This window comes from Phalacrocorax aristotelis, chromosome 1, assembly GCF_949628215.1.
Source record: "Phalacrocorax aristotelis chromosome 1, bGulAri2.1, whole genome shotgun sequence".
Classification (NCBI taxonomy): domain Eukaryota; kingdom Metazoa; phylum Chordata; class Aves; order Suliformes; family Phalacrocoracidae; genus Phalacrocorax; species Phalacrocorax aristotelis.
Genome location: NC_134276.1, coordinates 103324142 through 103337993, shown reverse-complemented (window position 1 = coordinate 103337993; position 13852 = coordinate 103324142). Strand labels below are relative to the sequence as shown.

At 39.7% G+C, this 13852-nt stretch overlaps 1 protein-coding gene across 13 annotated transcripts in view; it reads right to left on the bottom strand.

Moving 5' to 3' along the window:
• SYNJ1 (synaptojanin 1) overlaps nucleotides 1-13852 on the bottom strand; it is a 68433-nt gene that overhangs the window by 4571 nt on the left and 50010 nt on the right. For 3 of the 13 annotated variants that reach the window (XM_075100964.1, XM_075100955.1, XM_075100961.1), the window contains 4 exons: nucleotides 12293-12340; nucleotides 10426-10496; nucleotides 3691-3799; nucleotides 2747-2967 (listed from right to left, as the gene is read on the bottom strand). In XM_075100964.1, the coding sequence (XP_074957065.1) occupies nucleotides 2747-2967; nucleotides 3691-3799; nucleotides 10426-10496; nucleotides 12293-12340 (449 nt within the window). Of the gene's footprint in view, nucleotides 1-670; nucleotides 697-2746; nucleotides 2968-3690; nucleotides 3800-10425; nucleotides 10497-10590; nucleotides 10630-12292; nucleotides 12341-13852 lie in introns of those variants that run through there. The other 10 variants (XM_075100965.1, XM_075100972.1, XM_075100970.1 and 7 more) reach the window with 6 other exon arrangements.

Below are 13852 nucleotides of genomic sequence, written 5' to 3'. Positions count from 1 at the left end.
GAAAATAATATTAAAACAAAGGCATCAAGTAACTGAGGGGGGAAATGTTAAAAATTGAACTGTAGAAAGCATATAAATCAAATGCAACTTGGCACCAGCTGGTTAAGTTTTGTGTTCATTAACTAAGTAATCAAAAAGTACAAGATCCCAAAGAAACTATCAATGCCAGTTGCTCTTTATGTTAAGTAAAAATTTGCTCTGAATAATTCTGGAACCAAACGCTTTTAAAATCGTAAAAACCAATATATTTTACTTTGGGTAATAGTGAGGTCTCTGTTCTCTGAGAAATGTGAAATATGGGTTTTATTTTGAAAAAACTTCAGCAGTGCAATTGCATCGGGATTTATTTGTATTAAAGAGAAATGTTAACTCCACATAGACTGAGACCAGGAGGTTCAGCAGTGACCAAGCAACGTACGTGAGGTTCCAATTGTTTCATAAGAGATGATGAAGCAAAATATTTGCTATGGCACTAATAAATACAGTTAACAGTATCAATTATAATTGCATTATGAAAGGAAAAAGCAAACCATGGTATGACAGTCAATTCATTAATGTGGACGGGTGATTTTTAATGCGGATGAGACTGCAGATGTATGAAAACAAGATTCATACATCTTTTCTGCTTGAATAGATGGAGACCACATACAACACTGGTAAATAGTCAGATACCTGTTACCCTGATGGTTGCTCCTGCTTGTGAAAGAGAAACAGACATCAAAGGAAAGAAAATTAGGAAGAAAATCCAAGTATCAAAGCAACCTCATATTAAAAATACTTCAAGTTTTCACAAAGCCATTTTTTGAGATATGAATACAAACCAAAAATATTTATTACACACCATACTAAATTTTAAATTTCTGTTGTATTCTGTTGTAAGACTTATAAGCTCTACTATTAAGATTAAAAAAAACCCAAAAAACAACAGCTCAAGCCAATTCTGATGTTACTTCCATAGAGACAGTCATTGTGCAGCTGATTGTCCTATTTTTTAAAGACTTATAAGAATTTGACTACTATTGATCTAATTCTAACCATCTATTAACATGAAAAGCACTATAGCCCTCATTCTGGGAACTGTCTTGGTATATTCAACTCATCTATAGTAATAGTTTTTCAAGCTGGAAAAAACATAAGACTTCTCGTTCAGTCAAAAACCAAAAATCTCCTTAATTTACAATAAAGAAAAGTAGTTATTGTATACAGTTTTTTTAATGTACCGCTATCCTTAAACTATCTAGTTTGGATATTGTTAACAGTATAGCCGCAGCATTACACAGCTCAAAAACCTGTTTTCGGTGTTCTTGAGCATCTTGTTGATTACTGTGTATACACAGAGATTAATGTAATTTTCGTAATAATTTTGAAAGAACTGCTTGCACCTCTTTCACAAAATGATCAGTAGTAAAACTACATTTAGAAGGTGTGAGGCTTTCAAAAGTGACACAATGCAATCTGTTTCTATTCACAAAACTGGTATGTTCTCAAGTACCTTATGCCTCCATGTATATTCTCTGCTGGCAACACTTCATACTTTCTAACAAACTACGAAAGCCCTGATATGCTACCTGTATATTCAGAAATATCCTCTGTTTTTTGGCCTAAGTTTCCAAAATTAAAAAAAGTTAACAGGCAGAGAGAGAGCTTCAGCAGAAAGAAAAGCAGAGCATTTAAAGATTTTTCAATTAGAATTCAAAATCAACACAGTGAGGACTGAATCTGGCTGGTTCACTGTGGTACAAAATAGGTATTAACTAACTGCTTTAGTGCAAGTGGGCTTCAGATGCAGAGATAAGGTAAAATCTAAAATACTGATGAAAGCTTATGTAGTCATAAATATCCACAGCTGAGTGTGTTTAAAAAAAACCAAAACAAAACAAAACAAAAAAAAAACCCACAAAACAAACACCAGAGAACAAAACCACAAATATACTCTTGGTAAGAACTGGACATAAATCCATCAGCTTCAGTAAAATCTGTGCATTTATTCAAGTAGTGTATTATCTGGCCTAGCACCTGATACTGTAAAAACTAACAGCACTGGCCTTCAGTGAAAAAGTTTAGCCTTATGTATATATAAAAAACACTGAAAACTGACTTCTGCGTTTTTTCAAGAGTAGTTAGAAACTATGGCTTTTCCCAGAAAAAGGGATTTTTTTAAAATAACAATCTAAATGGTCCCACAGAACAGAATATTTTTGTTACTGTATTAAATTTTCAGATTATTTTGATATGCTTCTATATTTTAATTGACACTGGTGAATGGGGAGAAATGTACTTCTCTTAAGTATCTCAGTATCGTCTTCCTGCAATGAATTACCATCAACATAAAGCACCACATCGTGCAATCTATAAAGCTTACTTTATAATCAAAACCTGTCTTAGCTAGTTACTATACAGTTTGTCATGCACGTGCCATTATAAAATTAAATTTCTTAGACTGAGTACTTCTCCATACAAAGTTATCAAATGACAACATAATTTTAAGAACAAGCTGTCCATAAGTTGTAAGTCTGTCATACGAAATCTTAAGTTAAATGTTTAGTATTTGAGATGTTAGTTATTCATGGACAATACATAAGCAATTAATTACTATCCTACTACAGCCTGATCTTTGAATCCAATCTTTGGACCTTTATTTTTGTTTGTTTGCTTGCTTTAGGAGATTCTTACAAATCTACAGCATTCATTACAAGCTGTGTTAATTTACGTAATGAAAAAACATATATACGAGGTTTTTACTTACTTGTGGCTGTGAAGGAGCAGATTCAGAAGGCAAACTGTGAGATGATCGGCTACGAGGAGGCGGTTGTGGGGGTTCCAGACTTTGTGGGGCACTCATCTGAGCTGGATGCGATGCCACAGGTATCAGAGGCTCCTGCATCCTTAGCACAGGCGGTGGCTGAGTGGTGGGCTGAGCAGGTCCAGCAGCCTGAGGCTTTAGTGGTTCAGGAAGCAACGGTGAGCCTGCAAGTATATTTGCAGTGTTTTTCATTGTAAAGAACTGTAATAGAAATCTTGAGCATGGCACGAATGAGAACACATGGCTGCAGAAGCACCAGACAGAACTGCAGAAGAAGGGGCTGTGAGAACAGCAGGTGTTCATGGCAACTAGATCAGAAGTCATCAAAAGCTCAGCATATCTCCATTAAAAATTATTACTGCAGATACAAAATAGAGAACCAGAAACTGTGTCATTCTGAAGTGTACTTCAGTTGCATTTAAAAGTATTTTGGAAGTCACTGTTATGAAATGCATATGTTGATATTAATACAATTTTAAAAACCCTTTAAGCTTAGGAAGTGGCTTCGAGAGTCAAACATAAACAGTGTTCCAAGTATTATGATTACAGAGCAACCGTTGCAGAGAATGATCCAGTGGTCAACACCTATGATAGGACATGCCAATGTGCCCAGACCAAAACACAGATGCAATCTGATCAGAGTTTCTCTTGACAGCTTGAGCTCTGTGGGTCTAGATCTCTTCTGACTGCTGCCTATTATCTGATAAGGGTTTACAATACTTGTGGATGATTCAAGACTAACAGAAACTGCCAGATGTTACTATATTTGGGAATCTTCATTTCTAGTGAAAAATGAAGACATCTGTTGAAAACAAAGCATTCAAACCAGAGGCAGTACCTCTTGACCGAACAGTGACATTTATTTTTACCTTCTAAAGTAAACTTACCCCTTGGTGGTTCAGCTGGTTTGGTTTGAATTTCAGGTGCTGGTCTTCCCCCAGAGGGACGGACATGGCTTTGTGGTGCGCTAATAACGCCAGCTCGAGGTGGAACAGTCTGTTGCAATAATTGGTAAAAGGCCATTATTTTAGTTCTACTTCAGCTCTGTGGTCATCTACTGTTAAATGATTCAGGATAATTAGGACTCCATGAAAAATACTTTGGTAACAGTTGCTGACCTGTTTTTTTTATGCACATATAAAAGCAAAGAATATATTTGCAAAACATTATGAGGGTTCAATTCAAAGCAAAGGATTTTTACAACTGTTTTCAACTTTCTATAAATATTTACCTGTGCAACGTTTGAAACACTTATTATTTTAGTATTAGTAAGATAAATTTACCTAACAAGTCTGTGAATTGTTGTAAGCAACAGAACTAACAACAACTACTTTATTTGGCGATCTCATAAGGACACAGTGATAACCCACAGTCACGCGACTGTAGACACCATCCACCTTTTAGGCTGCAATTATAACCTGCCATTTGCAAACAGCTACAGTCAATTTTACACAGCAAACGTCCAAGATATGCTAAAAGACCGTGGTTAGTTCTTTTCTCTCAGACTTATGTTTGCTAACTGTGAGGTAGATACTGTTTTTCCTCAGCAAACGGTATTAATGAAACATACATTCTGCCTCATCTGTAGGCTGGAGTCTTCCTAAACTTGTTGGAATAGAAGTTAATATGCTGGGAATGGAATTGCTCTCATAAAACAAAATAAAAAAAGTCTACATCAGTATTTAATGAGAAATAGGAAACTATTCCAGATTACAACTGAAGGTGAATGAATTACAAGCACCACGTTTGAAAGCTGAATGTAAAGCACTGAATAAAAATGCTAGATTTCAGTGGAAAAAAAATAAGATCACAAGACAAGATAGTTTGTAGGATTTGTTTCCTCTAAAATTTTGTGTACTTGGTATATTCTGACAAAAGCTTAGCAACAGTGGACATTCTAGAAATGGTTTTTAGAGCAAAACCCAGTACACAGCTCTCTACACAAACATGACTTAAACCCAAGCAAATACACTTCACGACTACAAAACAGGTATCATCCTTGATCTTACTTTTGCTAGATCTATGTACTCTACTTCAAAGACTTTGTATAACATCTGATTCATTATGCTTGGCTGAGTCCATTTAACAACCCTCTCCATGCTTTAAACCACCTAACCTCTGAAATACTTGTCTTCCCTTTGATTACCAAGATGCATGTTGTCATTTCATTGAATATTTTGCGAGTAGGCAGAAGGATGGCTGGATTAAATGCCAAAATGTATTTTAAAAAAAAAACAAACCAAAAAACCCAAAACAAACCATCAAAAAGGAACGGAAAAGAAACAGAAGAGAAGTCTAACATAATCCTCAGGACCACTCAGTGGGAAGTGGTGCCTGCTGTGGCTACTGTCCCTGGTCCTGAAATCCTTGAAATGCTGCCCAAAAAACAACCCGAGGAAAACAAAGGAGCATTGGTCGCTTAGGAAATCCAAACAAGGGGTGAGCTGAGGCTTGAAAAGCCCAGAATATCTTAGGAGCTGTTTTTTCAGACCTTCCATTACATTTGTTTAGTTGGTTTGTTGCGGGGCTTTTATTTTGGTTTTTGTTTTGTTTTGGTGTATTTTACAGAAAATCTCAACATCAGCAAAAGAAGAGACGCAGTCAGCTTTGTCTTGTCAAATTATGCTGGCAATTGCAGTACCATGGTCCTTTCTGGAAACGAGCAAGCAGCTCTGACTGTAATCCAGACTGGGTGTTGAGAAGCACAGCACAAGAAAATATTACTACTTTTTTTCCATCTTGTTCATATGAACAAAAATTCTTGCACTTGTGCCAATTCCAAGACACTGGTGGAGTCTCTTCTGTATGCCCAATCTTTTTACTGAATTATTTTGATTTAGAAATGGCATATCCCATACTAGCTCCAGATTACCAAAAAAGAAAAAAAGAGTGAGGCATATTGTGATAAATGAATACATGCTTTCCTGTGTATACCAGGTTTTCTTTATCCAAATTTTAGAAGAGGGTGTTTTACATTTCTGGTAAAATAACAAAAAAGCGCAAAGATCAGTAACTGTTCACTGTGAGAATCAATCTCTGAGAAAAATGAATCTGCAACAAGTGACTTCAATGGTGGCTTTCAACAGTAGTTTTTAGTGGTTTCAGTATTGTACAAGACTACAACAGAAATGTCAAATACCAGTAAGGTGCAACTCCTTTAAGCTCTACACGTACTCTGATATCTCTGCACAGCTGGCAGCATTCGTGTGTTTCTTGCTCATTAAAAAGGTGGAAAGGCACTCTACAACCTTTTATAAAACAAATTTAAATGGATTTAACTTAAACTCTTGTGGTTAGCAGCATCTCTCTCTCTCTCTCTTCCCCTCTCTCCCTCTCTGTCCCCCCTACCCCCACCCCAACTGGTCTATCACTGTACCTGAAAGGAAGATACAGCATTAAAGAAGAGGTGCCATGTTTGTAGATAGATCAAAAATCTCATCAGTCTCTATCCTACTGACATTTATTCAAACAGAATGCTTTTTAGCCTTACTAAAGGACTTGTGTTTGTGCCCTCCGTCCTGTCAGCGTCATTGTGAACATTATACCAATGAGAAGAGCAAAATGCCTTAAAGAAGGAAAACAAAGTTCTCCAATGACCAAGAAACTGATACGAAAGAGCCAACTTTTGCTGCTGCTTCATCTATAAAACATCCAGGTATGAAGAGGCATGATCTAAGTTGAAGAGCCTGGAACTGCCAGAACAGAGGGAACAAAGTAAGCACAAATACTGTGGTTGATGTAGACAGAGAAAGAAAAGTCAAGTCCTTCATGCTGCTGCAAAAATTCTCTCTGAAATATGCTGCAAAGTCTAAAGAATTATGATCAAACAATGCCATTTCTTAGTAATTCTTTAAGGAGACCTATAGCTATTAAAACACTTTCTCCTTCCCTAACATAAGGCTCCTACTTGCTGCTGTTAAGAGAAATAAGGCAGATGTCTTCCAACTCTTCATTTCTTGCTTGTAGTGAAGCACTCAAGCACCCATAAATCCTTCATTCAGTTCTTTCAAGTTCAGTTCCACAAATAAAGAATGAAATGCAGGACTAAGGTTTGTTGAATGTTTTGTTTAACTAGTTGAATGTTTCACTTTTACAGGAAGACCCTTATCAAAAGGGTCTTTGTAATATCTCTGTTAGTGATAGCCTTGGCTGCAGTGATCATAATATTGTGGAGCTTGGGATCCTGCTGAGCGTGCTGAAGGTCAGCTCTAAGACAAGGGTTCTGGATTTTAGAAAAGCAAACTTCAGTTCACTCAGGGCTCAGCTGGGAGGGATTCCATGGGATGCTTCCACGGAAGATAAAGGAGCTAGTGAGTGTGTCAGGGACTAGAAACGTTTCTCAACATTGTTGGCAGGCAAGTTTCTCTAACAAAGCCTGATCATTACAGCAGCTGAGCAGAACAGTTCAATCACCAAGGTCGACCCAACAGGAATGTGCGCCCTGTTATCTAGGAGTATGCGTCCTCTGCACATATGCCCGAACTCAGGGCCAGCTGGCAATGTGGGGGGAAGCGGCTTGGACCCGCTAGAACTTTCAAGCACCCTCTAGTGACAGTACTGGGCATGCGCCCCACCGCCAAGTGGGAGGCGTGGGTATGCAGAACAGTTATTGACTATGCAAGAGCACAACATTATAAAAGGGGAAACCAGCAGAGACAACGGGGGAGCGTTCTGGAACATCACCCCCTCCACTGGCTTCAAAGATACATCGGACACCCGAAACCCCCACCCCAGATCCCACCCTCCACCCCCCCAAGACCGCCACAGATCCATGGTGATAGCTATCACAACAGTCCCACTCTCTCCCTCCCTCTGGTTCTCTTTTTCACCTTTTTTTCCTCTTTCTTTGCTTTTCTCTCATGTATCTATTTTTGGCCAAATAAAGTGACTTGGCACTTGACTCCATTTTGAGTCTTAATTCTGTTCCTGAGAATGTAAAAGGAACCTAGTCACAATAACACATTGGAATTAATCAGAAGTTAAGCCCAGCCGCCCCCAACCTCCCAGTATTATCCGCGGTTGGTTGGAAAGCAAAGGGGTTTAAGCTCTGCCAAACTATTCAACCCAACAGTGGATCGTGATAGAGTGCTGGGAGTTCTTCAAGAACTCTTTCTTGGAAGCACAAAACCAGTTTATCCCCTATAAAGGAAAGGGAAGTAAGCGGAGCAAGAGGCCCCCTTGGCTCAACCATGACCTCCTGGGTCTACTCAAATCCAAAAGGGAAGCATGCCAGAGATGGAGTAGTGGAGGATTATCCGTTGAGAACTACAAGGGCATAGCCAGAGAGTGCAGAGATGCCGTTAGAAAAGCAAAAGCCCAGCTCGAATTGAAACTGGCCGTAGATGTCAAAAATAACAAGAAAGGTTTCTTCAGACATGTCAACCACAAGCAGAAAAAGAAGGGAAACATAGGCCCAGAGTTAAACAGAATAGGAGAGTCAGTCACCAATGACGCAGAAAAGGCAGAGGTCCTCAACATTTTCTTCACCTCTGTCTTTACCAGCACTGCCAGGTCCCAGGCTTTGGGAACGAAATTCCCAGTTGATCCAAACACCAACCCACCATCAGTGAAGGAAGAGTTAGTACATGAATTATTACAGGAGCTTGACCCCTACAAATCAATGGGCCCTGACACCATCCACCCGAGGGTGTTGAGCGAGCTGGCTGACATCATCGCAAGGCCACTCTCCATAATCTTTGAGAAGTCGTGGAGAATGGGGGATGTCCCAGAGGGCTGGAGGAAGGCAAATGTTACCCCTATCTACAAGAAAGGCTTGAGGGAGGATCTGGATAACTACAGGCCCATCAGTCTTACTTCAATCCCTGGGAAAGTTATGGAACGAATCCTCCTGGGGGCCATCACAAGTCAAATGAAGCAGGTGATTGAGAAAAGCCAACATGGCTTCACTAAATGCACACCTTGCTTGACAAACCTGGTGGCCTTCTATGACAAAGTGACTTGCCTGGTTGACATGGGGCGGGCAGTGGACATTGTCTACCTGGACTTCTCCAAGGCCTTTGATAAGGTCCCCCACAGTCTTCTCCTGGAGAAATTAATGCATTACGGCCTAGACAAGTGGTCTGTGCAGTGGGTGGGGAACTGGCTGACAGGCGACACCCAAAGGGTGGTGGTAAATAGCTGTTTTCCAAAGTGGCAATCTGTCACAGGTGCAGTCCCCCAGGGATCGATACTGGGCCCAACGTAATTCAACATCTTCATAAGTGATCTCGATAACAGCATCAAGTGCAGCCTGATGAAGTTTGTGGATGACACCAAATTGAGTGGGGAAGTAGACGCTCCAGAAGGGAGAGCAGCTCTGCAGGGAGATCTGGATAGGCTGGAAGAGTAGGCCAGCAAGAACCTGATGATGTTCAACAAGGACAAGTGTAAGGTCATGCACCTGGGAAAACATAATCCGGAGCGCAGCACAGGCTGGGATCCGCCTGGCTGGAGAGCAGCTCTGTGGAAAGGGACCTGGGGGTCCTGGTGGACAGAAAGCTCAACATGAGCGAACAGTGTGCTGCTGCGGCCAAGAAGGCCAACAGGATGCTGGGTTGCATCAAAAAGGGCATCGCCAGCAGAGATAAAGAAGTCATCATCCCACTCTACTCAGCACTTGTCAGGCCGCACCTAGAGTATTGTGTACAGTTCTGGTCCCTGCTATACAAAAAGGATGTGGACAGGCTGGAAGGGGTCCAGAGAAGGGCCACCAAGATGATCAGAGGACTGGACAGCCTGCCATACGAGGATAGTCTGGGAGAACTGGGTTTGTTCAGCCTTCAGAAAAGGAGCCTTGGAGGGGATCTCATCACCATGTACCAGTACTTAAGGGGTAGCTACAAAGAAGACGGAGACTCCCTTTTTACAAGGAGTCACATGGAGAGGACAAGGGGGAATGGACACAAGTTGCTCTTGGGGAGATTCCAACTGGACACAAGAGGGAAATTTTTCACAGTGAGGACAGTCACCCATTGGAATAATCTCCCCAGGGAAGTGGGTGACTCGGCCACATTGGACACTTTCAAGATTCGGCTGGACAGGGTGCTGGGCCGTCTTGTCTAGACTGTGCTCTTCCTAGGAAGGTTGGACTAGATGATCCCTGAGGTCCCTTCCAACCTGTGGTTCTGTGAAAATTAATTTTTAAAACAAGGTACAAGATTCCATTACATATGAAGTAATCAGCAATATAATAAATCAGCTACCCATATAATGCATAACTCCTTGCAAGCAATTAACTGCCATCAGGATATACATTTCAGCACAGAAGATAATACATTTTATCATATCAAATAAGCAACATAGTCAACAGGAACATATAATACAAAGAATAACTCTGCATTTTGCAGTTATTTGAAAGTGGATATAAAACGTGGTATTACTTGGGAGCCTATGAAGTGACTACATAGAGTGCAAACCAATAAAGTCATGTCCAGTATATATATATTCTGAAGTATTCTTAGTCAACAGACAAGAATTGCTGAGGGAATTAACTCATAAAAGCTGTAAAATGACTAGTCAATTTTGCTGTTTTCTTGCATCTGTTATGACTTACAAAAATCCACCGCCAGTGTAATAAGTTCTAGAAACTTAGGAGAAAAATTATTTTAAGCCAGAATACCCACCGGTCTGGTTGTACCATATCCAGCAGTTCCTGTGCTTGAAATTCCAGTTGAAGGTGGAGGCTGATTACGAACTGGAACAGATATTAGAGATTGCCGTCTTAGAACATATTTCAAAAACAACTTCTTTCTGTATTATAATTAGTACAAAACATGTATCTGTATTACCCAAGTTATCTTTTCTTTGTGTTCCAGGACTTTTTTGTGCTTTGAAGCATGGAAAAAAAAAATTAGATTATCTTTGTTAGATAAACTAAAACAGGTATTATACGGCAATGGTATATTATCACTAATGGAAATGGGCGCGAAAAAGACATTAGTGATTTTTTCTGAAGTTGTAACATATTAAAGTCTATCCATCAGGTAAGCTGTTACACTAGTACACTCTTACCCCATGGCACATGTGAAGTAATTTGATCCTTCTAATTACAAATTAAGTAAAATCACCTCCTATTTGTTGCAAGCTAAAGATGCCTACTTATACATGTACCCTGTGTTCTCAATCGTGCTAGAAGCTGTTTTCTTTTGTAGTATATTCTGCAAATATTCTGACAGCAGTCTTTAAAACAAAAAGAACTTGTATAACATGCTGATTCAAAAAAATCATGCAATCAGAAGAGTACATCTGTAATTATACATGGTTCAGCAATCTACAGGGTCTACACCAAAGTTCCTGAAACTACTCACTTTGTTCATGGGATAAATATTACAGCACCAACCTCAACATTTACATGCTGATGCTAATGATGACCTTGTATGCAACATTCAAGCTGTGAAGTGCAAGATATGAAAGAAATCACCTTTACCTCAGACAAGTGCACAATTGCTAACAGGCAAAGAGGTTTAGGATTCTGTTGCCTATTTCCCAGGAAGGTAATATCACCATGTCAGTTACAGAAACTGGAAGGAATACTCTGTGGTACATAAGACACTTAGTTTATCAGATCATCTTCCAGTTGTCAGACAACCCTGCTGTCTCAGAACCAGTTAGAATAGGTTTCTGGGAACAGTTCTCAGTAGTGCAACTCGTACCCTGAGCAACCTGGTGCCAGTTTACCCTACTCTGAGCAGGAGGCTGGACTAGATAACTTCCAGAGGTCCCTTCCAACCTAAACTATTCTATGCATATAGGGATTTTGCCAATTTAGAAAAAGGAAGCAGCAATATAGTCAAAATAAATTGTAGTATCTGGAGGACATCTTGACTGTATCAGGACTTTTATTGCCACACCTATATTTGCTACAAAGGGACACATTCCTGAGGGGATCAGAAGAAACCCCAAAACATGTCTCTGCTGGCATGGCTAAAACAGCACCCATTCAGCACTATATGCGCATACACGCCAACTAGAATAATGCAAGAGAAATGCTTCTCATAAATGTATGTCACATACAATTAGATATCAGAATCAAAATACCTACACTGTGCTCTTTAGAAAGAGACAAAATATTAAATTATAGGCTAAATTATTTAAATGGAAATTTCTCTCCCCCAAATATTTGAACATATGTAGTTCTTCAGGAAAAATTAGGCTTCCTAGATTCCGGATTTAGTTACAGGTATAGTATTTACTCTAGCAATCGGTCAGCTACAGCTTCCTCTGAAAGTCAGCCTTGAAAGCATTCTTCTTGATTAATGCAGTCTAAGTTTTCACTTCATTTTTCATAAATGAAGACTGCCTTCTATAACAATTTACACCACCACTGAAAAACAGGAAGCAACTTGGCTGTCTGAAAACCGTAAATAAAAGAAGAAAGATCCTACACAATAAATGCCTTCATGAAACCACCTTTAATGTCACAAGGGCAGTAATATTATTCAGGTATTAAATGAGAAATCCAATTCTAGAATACAAAAATTGTTATGTTACCTTCTACTTCTCTCCTAGCTACCCCAGGACTGGGAGGAGCTCCAAGACCTTGTCAGAGAAAGAAGAGAAGCTGTACATTGCATAAGAAAAGCAGTAGATTGAGAAAGTAAAACCAGAAAGAACACTGCCACAAAACAGCTTTACATAATTAAAAAACGGCCTGGCTAGATTGTAGCTACTTGTGGGAGATAATTGTACCAGCATGGGGAAACCAGACTGATACGAATTAGAGATCAGCAAGTAGGGTCGTGTTTAGAAACATGCCATTATTTCAATTTTACATTACAGTTGAAAGAGAATTTCATTCCTTCAGCATTCACCCTCCACAAACTTTTGTAAATTCAGAATGATATTAAATGTCAGTCTTGATACTCTTCTAAAGCAGAGCACATGCCTATACTCAAACACTTGAAAATAAACAGGTACATCAGTTATACCCTGCAACATTAAGTCTGCTTCCTGTAATTTAGAAGGCCACTACATAGTATGTTTCTGCCAAGACTACATCTGAATAAGCAATTTCATGGAAGAAATAAGTTCCCCACTTTATATAATGCATTGTATCCTACAGAACTGTATCATTAAGTTATCTCCAAGCAGCACTCTGTACTTGGGAAAGCTGTATCGACTGGTGCACAGTAAAAGTTACAGTTTAGATTGAGAGAAAGATTTTCAATCATGCATAACCATGCTGAATTACTTTATTTCTGCAAGATGATCAAGCATATACAGGGTCCATCAAATTGTATGGTAAAACATGGCAGGACATAGATAACACTAAACAGTATGCAAGGAGAAATCCTTAAGGCATGCGCATAGGAAAAAGTAACAGTAATATCTGGCAACTCTGGAGTGGCTCAAGTATAGAGGAAGGAAAGGGAGCCAGTGTTCAAGAAGCCTACCTTAAGAGCAACTTTTGCCTTAGCGATGACACAGCCTCATGCTTTCTCATCATGTGCCAATGTGTGGTATCTGCTCAGGAGCTCCCTATGATCTGGAAAGAGTGCTGTGAATTTTGTCAGATATGGGTGGAGGTGTCACTCAGAGTAGGAAGAGTGAAGGTTGCATATGAGGCTGGTATGTGATTATCTCCAGAGATATCAGATCTCTGGTTTTGCTGAACATCTGGTTCAAATATGTTAAAAGACTAACATATGTTATATATTCTGTATGAGTTCCAGGCTCTGCCAATTAACGTTAGATTTCTATTGCAAAAGTTTCTGGCAGAGGACTTCTCTGCGAGAGAAGCAGCACTCGGGAGGGATGAACAGAGAGCGTTTGTAAGGAGGGGGCACAGGAGGAGAGCACTGCCTGAGAACACTTCATTGCTTTCAGGTACTAGCTCTGCCCTTCTCCCGTGCAACCCAGAGGAACCCTTGGGGAGAAAAGAAAGCGGTAACCCTTCGGCTACGAGAAGCCTACCTGCTAACTGGAGAAAAATAAAGGGAAGTAGAGAGCAGCCCGACAGTACAGGACACCCCTCTGAACCCTCTGTCGTTAGAGGCATAAAGCTTACTGTTCATCTCAAGAGTGGTCATGGAAATGGACAAAATAAAACCT